The sequence below is a fragment of the Protopterus annectens genome, chromosome 4.part0 (assembly GCF_019279795.1).
Source record: "Protopterus annectens isolate FY-2018-M chromosome 4.part0, PAN1.0, whole genome shotgun sequence".
Taxonomy (NCBI): Eukaryota; Metazoa; Chordata; order Ceratodontiformes; family Protopteridae; genus Protopterus; species Protopterus annectens.
This window is the reverse complement of record NC_056733.1, coordinates 906,907,210-906,928,597: the sequence shown is the minus strand read 5'-3', so window position 1 is coordinate 906,928,597 and position 21,388 is coordinate 906,907,210. Positions and strand designations below refer to the sequence as shown.

Here is a 21,388-nt window from a genome sequence, read left to right as displayed (position 1 = left end):
CCCTTTACTGATATGTAATCGGACCCAATATTGAATACAATGCACCTTTTGGAATGCATTTGTCTAAACATATCACGCATCTTGAAAGATGCCAGGGATTCATAACTAAAAAACTGAGCGGCCTCAAAAATCTTAGTTACCAGGACAGAGTTCAGCCCTCCCTCTTCACTCAGTCTGTTATAGATTCCTGTAGAGATCTGTGTCTAGCCTTTCGAGCCATTAAAGATCTAACCCTCTTTGACCTCCAATTTCTGCACAAAACAAATGGTATCTGAAATAGCTGTTTAAAGGAGATATATCTTCATCGACAGATAAATAAGACATATTGGTATGATAGATTCATATCCCAATGTATCTCTCACCTTTGGAATAAACCTGCACTACGTGTCAAACAGAGTAGCACCCTCACAGACACATAACCTCTTTTGCAGACGCCCATCTCCTTACACCTTTAAGGCAAATCTAAATGTATTTATTTAACATTTGTTAACTGGGAAAGTCCGACTTGGAACAAAGCCAATTTTCAGTGGAGGCCCTGGGAGAAACATTCCAGATGCATGTCTTTGTAACATGGGAGGAAACTGGAGCACCAGCAGGGAACTCACACGAATGCAGGGAGGGCATGCAGACTCCGCAGACAAGGCACCCCAACCGAGAATCGAACCGGAGAACCTCTTGCTGTGTGGTGACAACGCTACCGCTGCACCACTGCGCCATCTAATTATTAAATCTTTTTAATTTTATCAAATTAAATAATTTGATGGACAGCCTCAAGTTCAGCCCATCTATTTTATTTTACCCCCCCCCCCCCTGAAGCTGGAGGGAACTTTTGAATGGGTCTTTTGATCAGGCTTGTAATGATCTGCAAACTGATTGCCTAGTACTAACCTTTGAATCTATGTACCTCTTTATGATGATTCACAGGACCAACAGCTTTAAAATGGTGACATGTCATTTGCCATTGTCTTTCTTAGTATGGCTATCAACCTTCCCAAAACTGATTCCTTAATAAGTTCCTTGAATCAAATATTGATGGCTGGCAGAGAATACTAAAAGTCAAAGAAACAAGGCAGTGACAGGTGGTATAGAGACTAGTGTACTGCCATTGTTCTATCACTTACAGGTAGTACACAGACTGGCAGAGCAATCACAGGTGATGCTTAGACTGGCACAATGTCACCATTTCAGTAGGGACAGGTAGTATGCACACTGACATAATACCATCACTTCAGAGGTGATGGGTAATACAGAGGTTGGTATGGTGCCACCATTGCAGAACTCACAAGTTGTATGCAGAATGGTGTAATACCATCATTTGAGCATTTACAGGTAGTATTGAGACTGATGTCATGCCACCATTTCAGTAGGAACAGGCAGTACAGTGACTGGTATATTGCCACCGTTTGCCAGTAACAAATGCTACATTCTCCACTACAAGCGAATTGTGTAATTTGTATTCATAACTGCTACCTGATTTGATAGCTCTTTCACTAAATTCTCTGGCAGAGAACGGGGAGAAGGAGAAGCACTTTTCTGAGTCAAAACATTGGACTGAAGCTATGTCAGACATAGGTCTTCAAAGGTTTTCTCTAGTCTGATTTTTGCTTAAGGTTTACAAATTATGGCAGTCTCTGTGTACTAGTAATCTTTGGCCTTATTGTTTGCTTTCTTTGGTTTCAAAAAATCATTTAAACGATGGGCGACACAGTGGTGCAGTGGTTAACGTTATCACCTCACAGCAACAGGTTCTCCAGTTCGATTCTCAGCTGGGGTGCCCTCTGTGCAGAGTTTGCATGTTCTCTCTGCATTCACGTGGGTTTCCTCCAGGTACTCCGGTTTCCTCCCTCATTCTAAAGACATGTGTCTAGAGCATTTCTCCCCAGGCAGGCGCTGAAAATAGGCTCCGTCCTAGTCGAACTTTCCTGGTCAACAAATGTTAAATAAAAACAAATAAATAAAAAATACAGAATGATCACTTAAAATTGTAATCTGGGATAGGACAATAAAGGCACTCAATGTGATTACTGGGAAGCAGAATATGCCAATCACAGAAACAAATCATCACAACTAAGACTGTACCAAACCTGTTTCTGGCAGTGTCTAGATTGGAAAGTGTTACAGGGAGAATGTAAGTGATAGGAATCAAAGGGAATAAAATATTCATCTGAATGAGTGAAAAAACAACAAGGAACAAAAATTCTAACTGCGATTTTGATGAGCTGATGCAGAGCACCAAAAATCTTACTGACAACGTAAACTAGCAGCCCAGGCCCTTTTGCTCTTAATTTACAAGCTTTTATAGCAGGAAGGAACAAGAGAGAGGCAGCAGTGCATTGTGGGATATAATGGAAAGTTGGCAGACTGGGAAAGTTTTAAATGTCAGCCAGTCCTGATTGCAGGGCCATATTTTCTCAAGGTTTACTATAAATGGACCTCTTTGGAATCAGATTTTATATTACCTCACAAAGTTTCTTTATTTTTGTGAGATTTTCTTAGCGAATATCCCAGTATTCTGGAGATAGACGTTGCTACATTATCATCCGTACCTAGTCATCTACCCCATATTTTAGACTGCTAATTCAAATTTACTTTGATCCTTATCATTGTAGAAGGTACTTGCTACTGAAAAAATATTTACAGAAATACCTGACAAGCGATCAATTCAATCAGCCTTCTTATCTTTAAAGTCCTGAGACTAAAGAAGTTTAGCATTTTCCAATCTCATTCATATCTCTCTAGATCTTAGTTCAAGAAGCAGCAACATGACCAAAAACAGTGGGGACAAAGGAACAAAAATAGGGACAGAGTTTAAATATTGCTCTTATACATTAAGACAGTTGCTAGGATAAAAGGTTTTGCATTAACATTTATATTCGGAAGGATATGAAGTCTGATACTCAAATGTCTTGTCATTATATACTGACTACAATGTTCAATGATTGCCAGAAAAGCACAACTTTTATGAAGAACAGGCCAAAAATAAATGGCAAAATTAGGCACATTCTGTAAAATCAGGGACATTTGAGAGGTATGACCTCATTGCAGCCTTTAAATAAAACATCCTCTCCCATTCGGTAATTCATAGAAATATAAGCAGTACTTTTCTACACAGCAAATTTGCTTGCTAATGTTTTGTTTGCCTTTTGTTTTGAAAATTAATTAAAAACCTCATATTTTCCTCAAATCAGGCTGCATAATAAATGTCCTGACTCAAAACACAACTTCCTTAGTCACTCATTCAATGTCGTTATTTTGCTGACAAGTATTTACTGCAGCCGATGGGAATGTTTTCAAAAAGTACAATTTTTTTATACATTTGCTAATGCACCATATTTTGCTTACATTTTCCAGGCTGCTGTGTTTGGCATATTTACTTTCAGTGTGTATAATTGTTTTCAATATTCATTTGCTCCCCAAAGTAACTGAAAAGTAGCCATCAGCATGTTGCTATATGTGATACCTTAAACCTCCTGTAATGGAGGCCCATTGGATATATATGCAAATGACTCCTTAAGGACATCAAATGTTTCAGCTACATGGCTTCTGAATGTCCATTACTTTTTTACTTTTTAACTCTTTATGGTTACATTCAGGCCAATAAAGCCAACCCCCACTATCTGTGCACATGCATGTTTTGACCTTTTTATTGATCTTGTCAGCATAGCATAAGTGGATAGTTTGGCTATACGTTAGAAACACAGCGTCTTTATACTAAGTTGATGCCCATAAACATTAAGGTGCCTGCAAAATATCCCAACTACCATCCAAACCAAAGGGTAAAAAGGTTACACAGACAAACCATTAAATAAAAACAGCAAGAAAAAAACAACCAAGCTAGACTTTTCACTGTGTGATGCCTAAAACCTGTAATGGAGGCCAACGGGACCTAGTGTTTCTAAAGTATAGCCAAACTATCCACATTCACCAGACAGAAAAAGGAATAATGGAGTCCTGCAAGATTACTGCAGATTAACAGCAACATAAAACTTGCTCAAAATATAATATTGTGAAATCCTTACTTGGACTCCATGACCGTAGCTGAGAGAGAAAGATTCAGAATAAAACTTCAGAGGACATTTTTAGCTGAGAATGACTGAGACCTTGGAAGCCATCAGACCTGTGTTGGCAGAATGGAATCTTTCAACAGTGAGTGAGTCAAAAGAGACAAGAAGGACATGACCTTTCCCTGCAAACCAACCATTTCAGTGCCAGCATTCCTACCCAAACAAGAGACACGTAATAATGGAAGGCATAGCCTTCAGGCTACATATATTTAAAAGTCTAGTGGATGAATGCAGAATTTTAGAATCTCACCTTTGATGTTCGAGTATTAAACATTTTATTTTCATTTGTATGTGAATGCAGTAACAATGTAATTAAATGGGTAGATAAATGGAAGGCATTAAAATGTGCACATGTAGTACAGGAAGAGAATCCAAGGGTATGTCTGTAATCATGGCCTGTCTTCACACAACCATTTTATATTTCATGCCTTTTAATTGCTGATGTTTACCTTCATGTCCAAGACCTTTCATTAGGGCAACGTAATCCAGCCCCAGAATCTGATTTACGTCGACTTCATCTGCTAGGAGAAGAAGCTTCTGAGTTGCATCTCGAAACAATACATTCTTGCCATTGTAGGCAGCCGAATCAAATAGGTTGAAGCGTTGCAGTTCTGTACCTTGCCGCCCAAAGAGATTCTAAAAAATATTTCAGTGATAAACAAAATACCATATAAATGGCTTTACATAACACATCATCAGATTTTGTAAACCATGCTTTCAGATTTCATCACACATTTTCAGTGTGTGAATGTGTGTAAGTCTGCAGCTGTGTGAGGAACAAATTCCGATCATCCTTTATTCTAATAACATGATAATCTGCAGGTCTAACCCCTCACATAAAATAATTGACAGACATCTGGAGGAAGACCTCTAAGAATTATCTATCTGACTAATTCCTCCTACAACAATCATCTATCTGACTAACTGATAAAAAAACTCAACCTCAGCACTGAATAAAAAGAGAAATGATTTTCAGAACTCGTGGAAAAACTTTCCCCTGAACCAACACACTAGAATATACTTTACAACACTCAAATACAGTTGAAAACTATGACAAGTTTCAGATATCTACGAATTTGAGTGGACAAAGACCTGCTCTTCCAGTACCATAAAGAAGTAACTAAGGCCAAAATCAATGCATTCCTTTTCTGGGTAAAGAAACTCTCACACTTTCTCTCTGTAGAAGGCAGGATGCAAATATGTGCAGGAGTGTTTCTTCCGCAGCTAAAATATGGACGATGCACTTCATTTGCTTCTGCCTCAAAGAAATAACCTCTTAGGTGTAAAAATGTCACCAAAAAAAAATATATATAGGCTAATCTACACTTGACACAAAAATTTAGAACAGCGCTGTCTGTTACTCTAACACTAAACAGCTCCCATTAAAACAAAGAATTAAACTACTCTTACATTCACGCATCTTTAAGCTACTAAATCTCAACTCTTTCCCATTCTTTGTTAATCATCTTACCAAACATACCTCAAGCTATAACCTCATGTGACTCTCTTCATCCATTTGTATCCCACACAAACCCAGAACTAGACTTCAAACCTGAAACTGTATTATACTGCACTGAAATTCTGTGGAGCTTTTCTTCACAGGCCTCCACTGCAAAAGGTACTTTTTTGGCCCAGACAGACCTTCTCAGTTAACAAACACAGATAAATTAATAATAAATAAGTAATTCTTTGGACATACCACAATTTCTAAGTCACAGCATCACAAACATGGAAATCCCTACCAACAGACCTGAAACAAATGTCTTCTAACCCTAAAGTTAGGGCCAACCTTAAAAAAAAATAGATTTAATAAATTCCTATTCAAAGATGCCTTCTGCAAATGCTTTAAAAACAATGTCATGGCTTGCCCCAATGGCATACAAGGATAAAGTCCTTGCTACAGATCAGCAGCCCTAGTTCAGTAGTAGCTTGGAGTCTTGATGATGCTGACAGGAAGATGGCTGTGGCCATCATCCTTGGGAAGTGGGACTATAACTCCCATTCACCACGTGTTGTAGCTGCTCTAATGACAGCGTCTCAGCTGCAGAGTGGGGGATCAGCTGGTGTGCAGAAGATGGGGGTGTAGCCACCAAATCCATGGCAGTAGCCTTTGTTGGGACATATAAGGGTGTACACATGGGAGGGATATATGCTGCCCTGGCAAAGAAGTAAGTTCTCATGTCGCCACCAGATGCTGGTTTAGGCCATAAATGAAAATGCTGTCACTGTCAGGATGTTGATCAGAGCATACAGCACCCCGTAAAGGAGGAGGGACAAAAAAATCATTCTTTATTTTCCACAAATTATAAAAATTGCAAATAACTTCCTTACCATTTGTAAAAAAAAAAAAACAAAACATGGTCCAAATACACCCCAAGCACTGCAGGAACTCCATAAATACATAAAACAGTCTAAATCAGGGAAAATGAAATGTTTATTAAAGTCAAGTACTTTCATTATAGTTTGTAAAGGGAATGTCATCAGAACCAAACTAATAAAACACACAGGCTGGATTTATGAAGGTTACCATAATCTGTACACTTAGTGTAACCTTTCTGAGTGAATAGACAGCACAAGCATTGTGGTAGGGCTGTTCTTGAGTTCAGAAAGTGTAACCTTTATGTATCTGGCCCATACTTTAAATATTCAGGAAAAGCCTGCGACTATAATCAGATGAATAAAACAGCAACAGACTTTAAAACGCTGTTATAAACACCTTGTTAAATAAATAAGATCAGCTTCATAAATACAGCATAGACTGACAGAATAAAAAATATAATATGATACACAATATGAAAGACAATATAAAAATATTGTGTGAAAAATATATAAGTAAAAATACATGCAGAATAAAGCCTCAGTAAATAAATATTAATGATTCAAATACATATATAAAGTGGTTAACAAATACTTCTTTTGTTTTAAAATACACTTAAGATTGATGCTTTCATTTAAGCCTGGGGCTTATTAATGGCTAACACTAACTGCAATCACACCTCTTTGACTTCCAATGAATTATGACTGACACCACCTTTGACATCAGAATAAATAATGTCAATCACCTGGAAAACACCTGTTTTATGTCAGTCACCTGGAAAATACCTGTTTTATGTCAGTCACCTGGAAAACAGCTGTTTTTAAATCAGCACAGAATAGTGACTGCTTAAACAAAGCAGCTTTGGTGTCTTCATTGTAGATGGCCAAAATATGCACATAAATGTGTACAGAGAGTCATCTAGTGGACTTGCCCACATAAAACCTCTCACAGTGAGAGCAGTCAAAGTCAGAGTAAACTTTATTGTCATTTAGACCCACACCTCAGTGCAGGCTAAACTAAATCTTGTTGTTTTGAACTCTATGTGCAAACAACAGATATAAATAAAACAGATATAAATAAAAAAAAGCATTTGTAATATTTGACATGACATCAGGACATAATTACATTGTTGTATCACTATTAGCAGCACTTAATATTGTACAAGTAGATATATTGCACAGCAGGTATATTGTACAGGTAGATATATTGCGCAGCAGGTATATTGTACAGGTAGGTATATTGCACAGGTAGATATATTGCACAGGTAGGTATATTGCACAGGTAGGTATATTGCACAGGTAGGTATATTGTACAGGTAGATATATTGCACAGGTAGATATATTGCACAGGTAGGTATATTGCACAGGTAGGTATATTGCACAGGTAGATATATTGCACAGGTAGGTATATTGCACAGGTAGGTATATTGCACAGGTAGATATATTGCACAGGTAGGTATATTGCACAGATAGGTATATTGGACAGTTGAGACTTGAGCCTTATGAGACTAGAACACTTTAAATTGTACTGAATGTAACTTGTTCTTTGAGGTATTGCACAAAAAAGTAAGAAGCTTTCAATCAGCTATTGTACAGGTGAGAAGAACCTAATAGTGGGTTGATTGCACTTTAAGGAAAGAGATTCCCTTCAGACTGTGTGGCCTCTGACTAGGTGACTTGTTGGCTTGCTTTGCTATTCAAGTTTAGTAGTCGGATAGCCTGAGGAACAAAGCTATTTCTGAATCTAGTCATTTTGCAGCATATACTTCTTAGGTTCATAGATAGGTTCATAGCTTAGTACTAGGCTAACTGCCCTTGTGGGCCATTTTAAGCCTAGCCAGTTACCCCATGTGAGAATCAAACCTTGGACCTTGTGTTTGTAAAGTGAACACCTTAACCTCTGTGCCAACCTCCCACCACAAGCAGGGAAACACAGGCTCTGATGAGATTTGAACTCATGGCCCCTGGTTTACTAGACCAGTGCTCTAACCCCTGCGCTACAGAGCCACACACTGTAGCGCTTGCCCAAAGTCAGGCAGAAGAACAGTGCCTGAGCCAGGTAGGTTCGGTCTCTGGCAATCTTTGTAGCTCTATCAAGGCACTATGAAGATTATAGATCTTCTATAGATGGAAGCGTGGAACTGGTGACCCTCTCTACCACCTTCACCAGCCTTTAGAGGGCCTTATGATCCAGGTCCTTGTAGTTTGCATACCATACTGTGATATTGCTTATACGATGCTTTTAATGGTGCCTCTGTAGAATGTTGTGAGGACTGAAGATGAAAGGTTTGCTCTCCTCAACCTGTGTAGGAAGTGGAGCCTTTGTTGTGCCTTCTTGACAATCTGATTTGTGTAAATGGACCATGTCAAGTTTTCTGTGATGGGCACCTCCAGTAATTTGGTGCCCTTCACCCTTCCTACTGTGTCTCCCTTGATTGTGAGAGGGGGATGTGTCTTGTTGTTTTTCCTGAAGTCCACTATTACTTCTTTGGTTTTGTTTATGTTCAGAGCCAAGTTGTTGTTGTCAAACCAGTCAATCAGATGCTTCACCTCTTCCCTGTATATTTCCTCACCATTGCTGATTGCGCCTACCACTGTAGTGTCACTGCAAATCTGATGATGTGATTTGAGTTGTTCGTAGCTGCTCAGTCATGGGTCAGCAGAGGACTGAGAATACATCCTTGAGGGACTCCTGTGCTTAGTGTAGTGCTCTCTGAGGTGTTATTGCCTATGCTCACTCTGTGGTCTGTCAATGAGGAAGCCCAAAATTCAGTTACACATAGGACGGCTGACACCCAAATGAATCAGTTTCTCAATCAGATATTGAGGTATAACTGTGCTAAAGGCAGAAGTCAATGAATAACAATCGGACATAACACTTCTTGTTTTCCAGGTGAGCCATACATGTTTACAGTGCCAGTGAGATGGCATCTGCAGTGGAACCATTCCGCTGATAAGTAAATTGGAGAGCAGGTAGGTTTACACACACACACCCATATGATATATAAATATATATATATATATATATATATATATATATATATATATATATATATGGATGACCTTTTCCTCCTATGGGCAGGATCAGAAGATGAACTACTGAAGTTTTTTTGTGAGGTCAATTCTTTGACCAATTTTTTGAATTTTACCATGGAGAGTTCGGATAGATGGATATCATTTTTAGATGTATACATTGAAAGGATAGACAGTGGTCTACTCAATACAGGTGTATATAGGAAGTCGTGCTACAAGAACTCCTTCTTACATAGAGGGAGCATGCATCCTCATTTTGTGCTCCACAATATAGTGAAAGGTCAAGCTATAAGAGCCTCGCGTTTTAATCCAACAGAACAAGGGTTTAAGAATGAGTTAGATCAATTACGAGGGAGACTAGCTGCCAGATCTTATACACCAGAAGAGATATACTCAGGGATTGAAGGGGTATATGATCTTACAACTCGATCTGCACGTCCATATTTTGCAAACCCTGTAGACTTAGAAGGAACATCAGAGAGAACTAGGATCACTGATACGACGATGAAACATCCCATAGTTAGGGTCTCACTGAATTATACACAAGACATTAGCAGTGTGAAAGGGATGTTTTTATAAGAACTGGTCTGTCCTCACTACAGATCCCAAATTAAAAGAGATAGTGGGGGATAGACCGTCGTTTGTCTATAGAAATAAGTCAAACTTACACAGATTACTCTGCCAACCCAGAGTCCCCACTACAATTGGTAGGGTTGAGACATTAAATTGCACCAGACCATGTCATAAATGCAATTATTGTCCCTTTATATCTGAGGACACCAGCTTTGTACAACCTGTCACTATGAAAAGATTTTGTTTCAATATTACAGCTAATTGTGACACTCAGCATGTCACATACCTAGCTAGGTGCATGGCCTGTGATGCACTTTATGTGGGGAAAACTGATAGAAGGTTACGTGATAGGATACGTGAACATCTGTATAATATACGCACCCAATCCCCACATAACGCATTATCCAAGCATGTCATGAACACAAATACACACAGCTTCAAATTTCTAGTACTGCAAGTAAACAAACCCAATTCTAGGGGTGGGGACATAAGGAACTATACAGAAAGGATAGAAGCCAGGTGGATTATAATGCTAAGAGCAGATCAGAGACCTGGACTGAACGACAGAGTCCCTATTAAACCGACACTAAAAAATAGCAAGTTCGTTGTTAGATAAAAACCTGCATGTCAGATGGGACATTATATGTGTATACATCATTGTATATATTATATAATGTAGTCCTCATACAGCTCTTACATTAATTCATTATGAAATGTACTTTATATACAGTTCTTTTATGAACTGGCATAATTTGTTGTATAACATCTTATTGATACATGGCATATGCAGACATACATATGTTTTGATATACATAACAGTTTAAAAACATTTTTAAACATTTTTAAATATATTTGTTTTTTATATTTTTTATATTTATATATGCTGTTATGTTTAAGTATTTTTATATATTCTTTATATATACTTTTATAAACATAGTATATATATATTAATATATGTATACATTAACTGTAGAAGTTGCTTTGTGGTTGAGTATTTATAAACTCTTCTTGAATGAAGCCTTACAGATGAACACTATTTTATTTAATTTTACTTAATTAAAGAATGATGTCATAGAGGCTTTAGATAAATATTAGCATTACTTTTATGAGATGTAAAAGGTCTGAAGAAGCCCATGAGGGTGAAAGCCCTAACCTGGAATTCCAATAAACCTTGGATTTTATACTACATGCTTGAACTATTACTTATAGTGCTACTAGTTTTCTCTGTGTATGGTCATATCGCCGTGGAGAGCGCTGGTGCTGTTTCTTTGTTATAAATATATATATATATTTATATTCATATTTATACTTGAATTTTTCATAATGTTTTTCAGACTGTGTTTCATATTATATTCTTGATTGCGTTTTTATTTGTGAGTCTATGCTACATGTCATTAAATTGGACTTTTTTATTTAAAAAGATAACAGTTTTTTAAGTTTGGTGCTGTTTTAATCAGCTGATTGTAGTGACGTGGTTTTCCGGGGGTATTCAAAATATGTGTTTTATTAACATTTAGTTCTGATGGCATTCCCTTTACAAACTGAAGCAAAACTGCTTAACTTTATTAAATGTTTCTTTTTCTACAGTCTGTGTTAGTCTTTTCATTCAGCTCTGTATATTACATTCAGTATCTGGGGCACATGAGGTAACACATGTGTCTTTGGTGCTGGAAAAACAGAAGGTTGTGGGTTCTATTCCCACCCCAGCTGCATGGATGCATTTCTAATACTGATGCTGCAGTGTGGCATGTGTGGACGCTGTACTCTGGAGTGTGCCATCCTTTGCATGGGACACTGAAACAAGGACCCATTAGCCAGACTTGGTAGCAGCTCAAGTGAATGCAAAAGATCCCATGGCACCTACCAAAAAGAGTAGGGGAAGTTCCCTGATGCTCTGGACAGATTTCCCCTAGCAGTATAGATACTAGCCTAGTGGAACTAACCTGTCAGAAAAGGATAAATAAATACAAAATACTAAAATCTTGTTGTTCTACAGCTATTGTAAGTAGTGCTTTGCAGCCACAGTTATATGACTACAGATACATTTAAATTCATTGTATCCTAGCATACACTGGCGTGTGTATATAATTAATGTATGTCTTATTTTACTATACTATGTCCTACATTTAAATTCATTGTATCCTAGCATACACTGGCATGTGTTTATAATTAATGTATGTCTTATTTTACTATACTATGTCCTACATTTAAATTCATTGTATCCCAGCATGCACTGGCATGTGTATATAATTAATGTATGTCTTATTTTACTATACCATGTCCTACATTTAAATTCATTGTATCCCAGCATGCACTGGCATGTGTATATAATTAATGTATGTCTTATTTTACTATACTATGTCCTACATTTAAATTCATTGTATCCCAGCATGCACTGGCATGTGTATATAATTAATGTATATCTTATTTTACTATACTATGACCTACATTGAAATACATTCTATCCCAGCATGCACTGGCGTGTGTATATAATTAATATATGTCTTATTTTACTATACTATGTCCTACATTTAAATTCATTGTATCCCAGCATGCACTGGCGTGTGTATATAATTAATGTATGTCTTATTTTACTATACTATGTCCTACATTTAAATTCATTGTATCCCAGCATGCACTGGCATGTGTATATAATTAATGTATGTCTTATTTTACTATACTATGTCCCCTACATTTAAATTCATTGTATCCCAGCATGCACTGGCATGTGTATATAATTAATGTATGTCTTATTTTACTATACTATGTCCTACATTTAAATTCATTGTATCCCAGCATGCACTGGCGTGTGTATATAATTAATGTATGTCTTATTTTACTATACTATGTCCCCTACATTTAAATTCATTGTATCCCAGCATGCACTGGCATGTGTATATAATTAATGTATGTCTTATTTTACTATACTATGTCCTACATTTAAATTCATTGTATCCCAGCATGCACTGGCATGTGTATATAATTAATATATGTCTTATTTTACTATACTATGTCCTACATTTAAATTTATTGTATCCCAACATGCACTGGCGTGTGTATATAATTAATCTATGTCTTATTTTACTATACTATGTCCTACATTTAAATTCATTGTATCCCCGCATGCACTGGCATGTGTATATAATTAATGTATGTCTTATTTTACTATACTATGTCAAACATTTAAATTCATTGTATCCCAGCATGCACTGGCGTGTGTATATAATTAATGTATGTCTTATTTTACTATACTATGTCCTACATTTAAATTCCTTGTATACCAGCATGCACTGGCATGTGTATATAATTAATGTATGTCTTATTTTACTATACTATGTCCTACATTTAAATTCATTGTATCCCAGCATGCACTGGCGTGTGTATATAATTAATGTATGTCTTATTTTACTATACTATGTCCCCTACATTTAAATTCATTGTATCCCAGCATGCACTGGCATGTGTATATAATTAATGTATGTCTTATTTTACTATACTATGTCCTACATTTAAATTCATTGTATCCCAGCATGCACTGGCATGTTTATATAATTAATGTATGTCTTATTTTACTATACTATGTCCTACATTTAAATTCATTGTATCCCAGCATGCACTGGCCTGTGTATATAATTAATGTATGTCTTATTTTACTATACTATGTCCTACATTTAAATTCATTGTATCCCAGCATGCACTGGCCTGTGTATATAATTAATGTATGTCTTATTTTACTATACTATGTCCTACATTTAAATTCATTGTATCCTAGCATACACTGGCGTGTGTATATAATTAATGTATGTCTTATTTTACTATACTATGTCCTACATTTAAATTCATTGCATCCTAGCATTCAATGGCGTGTGTATATAATTAATGTATGTCTTATTTTACTATACTACGTCCTACATTTAAATTCATTGTATCCCAGCATGCACTGGCATGTGTATATAATTAATATAGGTTCATAGGTTCATAGGTTCATACTAGGCTATCTGCCCGAGGGCATTTACAAGCCTAGCCCATCGTTTGTGGCTTACGCCACCCCTTAAGTATGGGGAACTATACCCATTATTTTGCTGTGCCTCTGTCGAGCAGTGACACTGAGGTAATCCCTGGGGTATATTTGCGATCTCCCATCCATTGGTCAAGACTTCTCTTGAACAAGGCCAGCGAGGTGCTCTGCCTCACATATACCGGGATTTTGTTCCACAGCATAGGGAGTCTTTGGGTGATGAATCTATCCCTCCAGCACGTCCTATTAATAGCCGTGTCGAGGTTTAAGTCTCCCGCCCTTGTGGTTCTGGTGGATCTAGATTTTTTGAGGTGAAGCATATTCATCAAATCTGGGTTTGACATGGCCTTGTATGTTAGGCAAAGGTCACCTCTGAGCGAGCGGTGGCGACTGAATAGAGCTGGAGTTCTTTCAGTCGGGCAGCATAGGACAGATTTTTGAGACCCTTTATCCTTTTGGTGAGGAACTTTTGTGGCCTCTCCAGCTGCTGCAAGTGTCGGGTCAAATACATTCCGAATGGGGCATTGTACTCTATCATTGGTCTGATGAGTGATGAGTAAAGGGAGACCATGACCTCCCTAGATCTAGATGAGAATCCCTTCATGATAAGGTGGGCAATGTAGAAGGTCTTCCTAACTACTTTAGCTACATGGGTGTCGAATGACAGACTACAATCAACCTGGGTCCCCAAGTCCCTGATAACTTCTTCTGTGCTCAGTGGATTGCCACCTATTTGGTAGCTGGGGGTAACCTTGTTTTTCCCGAAGGGTATGACTATGCATTTTTTGGCATTTAACTTTAGGCCATGGCTCTGGCACCAGTTATCTGTTTCTGAGAGACCATTCTGAAGGATATCTGTGTCAGATGTGTTTTCTACTATGGCTCCCAGTTTGCAATCATCTGCAAACTTTGTCAGCCATAACCCTCCTGTGTTTGCTTGTACTTGGAAAAGTAGATGCCAAACAAGAGTGGGCCCAGGACTGAGCCCTGTGGGACCCCACTTGTGACAGGCTTTGAGTCTGACATGGCGCCAGCAACTCTGACCCTGTGGGTTCTGTCACTCAGCCAGTTTGCAACCCATCTTGTGATGTATGGGTTAACATTTAAGCTGCTGAGTTTTTCAATGATACCCGAGTGAGGTATTGTATCAAGGCCTTCGCCAGATCCAGGTAGGCTGTATGGACTGCCTTTCCCTCATCAATGGCTTTGGTGACTGTTTCGAAAAAGTCAACCAAGTTTAAAAGGCATGATCTGCCTTTGACAAAACCAAACTGGGTTGGATCCAAGGTCTGCAAATTCCCTATGTCTTTATTTATGAGGTCCATTATGATCCTCTCCATGGCTTTGCAGATAAGGCTTGTCAAGCTAATAGGCGGTAATTTCCAGGGTCGGTGGAGGCACCGCCTTTGTGAAGTGGGACCACAGTTGCAGTGCGCCACTCCTGGGTACATATCCAGAGGTAAGACTTTGATTAAATAGCTGTCCTAGTTGTGGGTTTAATTCCTCATTGAGTTCGTGGAGCACACAGCCGGGGACACCATCGGGTCCCATGGATGCAGTGTTTTTTGCTTTGGAGAGCAGTTTTAACTTGGGCGTTGGAAATGTTTGGGGCTGCAATCGTTTGGTATAGATATCTCTCCTTTTGGGGAGGGAGAAGTTCGCACTGAACCTGTCAGCCAGTATGTTGGCAATGTCTGTAGGATCAGTAATCTTCACATCATTTTGGACTAGTTCTGAGCATATCTGGGAGTTTCCTCCCAGGTTTCTAACATAGCTAAAGAATGCCTTATGATTGTCTTTTGAGTCTTTAGCTATTTTTCTCTCAAAATTTGCTTTGGATGATTTTATGAGAGCTCTCAGTTTTCTACTTATAGTGATCAAGGGTGTCTTACCTTTTAAGGATTTTGCTCTATCTTGTAGTAGCTTCCTCCTTTTGTTGTAGAGTTTGTTTATGGCTGGGGTCCACCAGAGTGGACGCTTGCCTTTGGTACAGAGAGTCTTTGTTTTGCTTGGGATTGCCTTATCCATGCAGTCCTGCAGGTGCTGGTAGAAGGCATTTGTGAGTGATTCAGCGGCTTGAGTACTGTTTTCCCGCTCAGGGGCCTTAAAGGAGACCACACTAGTCTTTAGAAGTGTGAAGTCGGCTTTTCGGAAGTTTTTACTGTGGTCTTTTTATTTCAGGTGGGGTGGGATGAGGACCTCCAGCGAGATTAGTTTGTGATCTGATCTCACCAGTGAGGGGTATACTTCCGGTGTTGAACATTGTGCTCCCATGTTCGTGATGATGAGATCAAGTATGTTATCTCCTCTTGTGGGATGGTGACTAGTTGTTCCATGGCATTTGAGTTTATGAATTCCAGGAACTTTTGGGCTAGGGTGTTTGGGCTTGAGTAGTGTTCCCAGTCTATATTAGGGTAATTGAAGTCACCTAGTATGATGGTGTTTGGTGATACATTTATCCCCTCTAGTGTTTTCAGGAAGGCCATGTGAGGTTCCTGAGTTTGTGAGGGTGGCCTGTAACATGCTACAATTTGCAGAGCAGTCCTGCCTATGGTTAATTGCACCTGGATGGTCTCCGATGCATCGTGCGTTGCCACCAGTCTTGAGGTGTGGGTGTCCTTGATGAATATGGATACCCCCCCTCCTTTCTTGGTATTGTCCGGATTTTGGGGCGGAGCATGATATGAGGTAAAACCTGATAGTGCTGGGGTGCTCTCAGGAGCCTTAAACCAGGTTTCTGTCACAGCACAGACATCGATGTTCTCCATCTTGAGAAGGGCCTCGAGTGCGTGCATTTTGAGATTTAGACTTCTGGCATTGAGCAGCATTACCCTTAGTTTTTTTCCTTTTCGGTGTTCTAGGGTGGTAGGTTTAGAATTTGAGCCTTGCCTAAAAAAGGCACTATGGGGGTGGCAAGAGCCTTTGCCAATATCCGGAATCCCAGGGGTGACAGGTGCAAGCCGTCCCTTGCGAAGCAGCGTGGCTTGTCCAGCATGTCATCCCAGGCAGACAGACACTGGATCCCCTTTGAATGACACCAGTGGTTAAGCCAATTGTTAAAGCTGATCATCTTATCTCTGTATTGTGGCATCATTCTTGGTGAAGGTAGGATACTGCTCAAGGTCAGGGTCATACCTGCCTGGGCTACATAATCAGAGAGCTCCTCAATGTCTCTTTTCATGTAGTCCAAGGAGGTACGTCTCAGGTCGTTTACACCAGCATGGACAATGACTGAGTCATATTTGTACCTGCTGTTGAGAGACCTGAGTGCTTGCGTTATGTGGCGGATTCTAGTGCCTGACAGGCAGCTTACTGTGACCTTCTCCTTACTCAGTCTGGTGAGCGGGACGTCAGTGTGTCTGACTATGGAGTCACCAATGACTAGTGTGTCTGGCATTGTGTTTGGCCTTAAGGGCTGTGACTGTTCGACACTCTGACTGTGAGGTCTATGTGTTGCAGGTGCTGTGTTCTGAGGTGGTGGTTGTTTGGGTGTCTGCTTAGGTGGCCTCTGCTGTTTTGGTAGATTTTGTTCAGAGCCTCCGAGTATGTCTTTGTGTGTTTATGTGTATGATTTGAGGTTGTGATGGTACTATGTGAGACTGGGTCTATAGTGTGTGTGGTAACCTTCTCCTCCTGACTGGTCTTGCCAGTCCTATGTTGAGAGAGCTCAGCCTCCAGTTTGGCCGTATAGTTGCATCTCGCATGTATTTGTGTTTTGTGGGAGGAGGAGAGGGTTGTCTGTGTACATGAGGCAATTGTAACATTGCCTCAAAATTCCCAGGTTCACCAGCTGAGCAGGAGAGGACACTAGCAACTGATCCGTCGACATGCTAGAAGGAATAGACAAAAACTTGAAAAAGATTCCGGGGGACGTGGGTGACAGAAATGGGGGTTTGCCTTTTTGGGGTACTATCTATGACAAGAGTGTCGTATCAAGGTAATAAGTACTGTAGGAGCAAGTGCTAGGTTTAACAGATAGAGAATATTCTACTTATTTTACTATACGATGTCCTACATTTAAATTCATTGTATCCCAGCATGCACTGGCATGTGTATATAATTAATGTATGCCTTATTTTACTATACTATGTCTTACATTTAAATTCATTGTATCCCGGCATGCACTGGCGTGTGTATATATTTAATGTATGTCTTATTTTACTATACTATGTCCTACATTTAAATTCATTGCATCCCAGCATGCACTGGCGTGTGTATATAATTAATGTATGTCTTATTTTACTATACTATGTCCTACATTTAAATTCATTGTATCCCAGCATGCACTGGCGTGTGTATATAATTAATGTATGTCTTATTTTACTATACTATGTCCTACATTTAAATTTATTGTATCCCAGCATGCACTGGCATGTGTATATAATTAATGTATGTCTTATTTTACTATACTATGTCCTACATTTAAATTCATTGTATCCCAGCATGCACTGGCGTGTGTATATAATTAATGTATGTCTTATTTTACTATACTATGTCCTACATTTAAATTCATTGTATCCCAGCATGCACTGGCCTGTGTATATAATTAATATATGTCTTATTTTACTATACTATGTCCTACATTTAAATTCATTGTATCCTAGCATACACTGGCGTGTGTATATAATTAATGTATGTCTTATTTTACTATACTATGTCCTACATTTAAATTCATTGTATCCTAGCATTCACTGGCGTGTGTATAGGTTCATAGGTTCATAGGTTTATACTAGGCTATCTGCCCTAAGGCATTTATAAGCCTAGCCCAAATTATTGTGGCTTACGCCACCCCTTATATGAAAAAATACTGTGCCCATTAGTTTGTTGTGCCCCTGTCCAGCAGTGACCCAGAGATGATTCCCAGGGTAAACCTACGATCTCCCATCCACAGGTCTAGATTTCTCTTGAACAGAGTCAGCGAGGTGCTCTGCCTCACATGGACCGGGATTTTATTCCACAGCATAGGGAGTCTCTGAGTGATAAATCTATCCCTCCAGCACGTCCTATTTATATCCGTGCTAAGGTTTAAGTCGCTTGCTCTAGTGGTTTTGGTGGATTTGGATTTTTTGAGGTGGAGCATGTCCATTAATTCGGGTTGGACATGGCCTTGTATGTCAGGCACATGTCACCTCTGAGCAGACGGTATGCGACTGAATAGAGCTGGAGTTTCTTCAATCTGGCAGCATATGACAGATTTTGGAGTCCCTTTATCCTTTTGGTGAGGAACTTTTGGGGTCTCTCCAATTGCTGCAGATGTCGGGTGAGATACATCCCGAATGGGGCATTGTACTCGATCATTGGTCTGATAAGTGAAGAGTACAGGGGAACAATGACCTCACTAGATCTGGATGTGAATCCCTTCATGATCAGGTGGGCAATGTAGAAGGTCTTTCTAACCACTTTAGCAATGTGAGTGTCAAAAGAAAGGCCACTGTCAACCTGGGTCCCCAGGTCCCTGATAACCTCTTCTGTGCTTAGTGGATTGCCACCTATATGGTAGCTTGGGGTTACCTTGTTTTTCCCGAAGGGTATGACTATACATTTTTGGCGTTTAACTTCAGGCCATGGCTCTGGCACCAGCTATCTGTTTCCGTGAGTCCCTTCTGAAGGATATCAGTGTCCGATGCACTTTCCACTATGGCGCCCAGTTTGCAGTCATCTGCAAACTTTGTCAGCCAAAGTCCTCCCATGTTGGCCTGTACTTCTGAGAAGTAGATGCCAAACAATAGGGCCAAGGACCGAGCCCTGTGGGACACCACTTGTGACCGGCTTGGAGTCTGACACAGCGCCAGCAACTCTAACCCTGTGGGTTCTGTCCTTAAGCCAGTTTGCAACCCATCTTGTGACATATGGGTTTACATTTAAGCTGGTAAGTTTTTCTACAATACCCGAGTGGGGTATTGTGTCGGCCTTTGCAAGGTCAAGGTAGGCTGTATGGACTGCCTTTCCTCATCAATGGCCTTGGTGACTATTTCAAGAAGTCGACCAAGTTCAAAAGGCATGATCTTCCCTTGACAAAGCCAAACTGGGTCGGGTCCAATGTCTGCAAGTCCCCTATATCTTTGTTTATGAGCTCCATTATGATCCTCTCCATAGCTTTGCAGACTAGACTTGTTAAGCTTATGGGGCGGTAATTACCAGGGTCCGTGAGGCGCCACCTTTGTGGAGTGGGACCACAGTTGCCGTGACGCCACTCCTTGGGCACGTATCCTGTGGTAAGGCTGAGATTAAACAGCTGCCTTATGTGCGGGTTTAATTCCTCATTTAGCTCGTGTAGCACACAGCCGGGGACACCATCCGGTCCCATTGATGCTGTGTTTTTAGCTTTAGAGAGAGCAGCTTTCACCTGCGCATTTGAGATGTCCGGGAGGCTACACTCGGCTGGGATAGTTATCTCTCCTTTAGGGGAGGGGTGAAGTTTGCACTGAACCTGTCTGCCAGTATGTTGGCAATGTCTGTGGGTTCAGTGATTTTTGTATCATTTTGGACTAATTCTGAGCATATCTGTGAGTTTCCACCCAGGTTCCTAACATAGCTGAAAAAGGCCTTATGATTGTCCTTTGAATCCATGGCAATTTTTCTCTCAAAATTGGCCTTAGTTGATTTTATGAGTGCTCGTATTTTTTACTAATAATGATCAGGGTGACTTCCCTTTTATGGATTTTGTTCTATCATGTAATAGCTTTCTCCTCTTATTGTAAAGTTTGTTAATGGCTGGGGTCCACCAGACTGGACGTTTGCCCTTTGTGGAAAGAGTCTTGGTTTTATTTGGGATTGCCTGATCCATGCAGTCCTGGAGGTGTTCATAGAAGGCATTTGTAAGGGCTTCCGCAGCTTGGGTTGTGGTTTCCTCTGACTCAGGGGCCTTGAAGGATACCACACCAGTCTTGAGTAGTGTGAAGTTTGCTTTAGAGAAGTTCTTCACTATGGTCTTTTGTTTGGGGTGGGGGCGGGATGTGGATTTCCAGTGAGATTAGTTTATGATCAGATCTCACCAATGAGGGATATACTTCCGGTGTGGAGCATTTTGTCCCCATGTTTGTGACAATGAGATCTAGTATATTTTCTCCTCTCGTGGGAACAGTGACTAGCTGTTCCATGGCATTTGAATTTATGAACTCCAGGAACCGTTGGGCTAGAAAGTTAGGGCTTGAGTAATGTTCCCAGTCTATATTCGGGTAGTTGAAGTCACCCAATATGATGGTGTTTGGAGATACATTTATACCCTCCAGTGTCTTCAGGAAGGCTGTGTGGGGTTCCTGAGTTTGAGAGGGTGGCCTGTAGCATGCTACAATTTGTAGAGCAGTTTTGCCTATTGTTAGTTGCACCTGGATGGTTTCCGAAGCTTCATGCGTTGCCACCAACCTGGAGGTGTGAGTATCCT

At 39.7% G+C, this 21,388-nt stretch overlaps 1 protein-coding gene and 1 non-coding gene across 2 annotated transcripts in view; both read right to left on the bottom strand.

Moving 5' to 3' along the window:
• The window catches only part of LOC122799664 (melanotransferrin-like), a 560,015-nt gene that overhangs the window by 255,606 nt on the left and 283,021 nt on the right, over nt 1-21,388 (bottom strand). Inside the window, exon 8 of the mRNA XM_044068867.1 lies at nt 4,514-4,700. Coding sequence (XP_043924802.1) covers nt 4,514-4,700 — 187 coding nt within the window. The remainder of the gene's footprint in view (nt 1-4,513; nt 4,701-21,388) is intronic.
• TRNAT-AGU lies at nt 8,315-8,387 on the bottom strand. The gene has a single exon. It is a non-coding gene; the product is annotated as a tRNA-Thr (tRNA).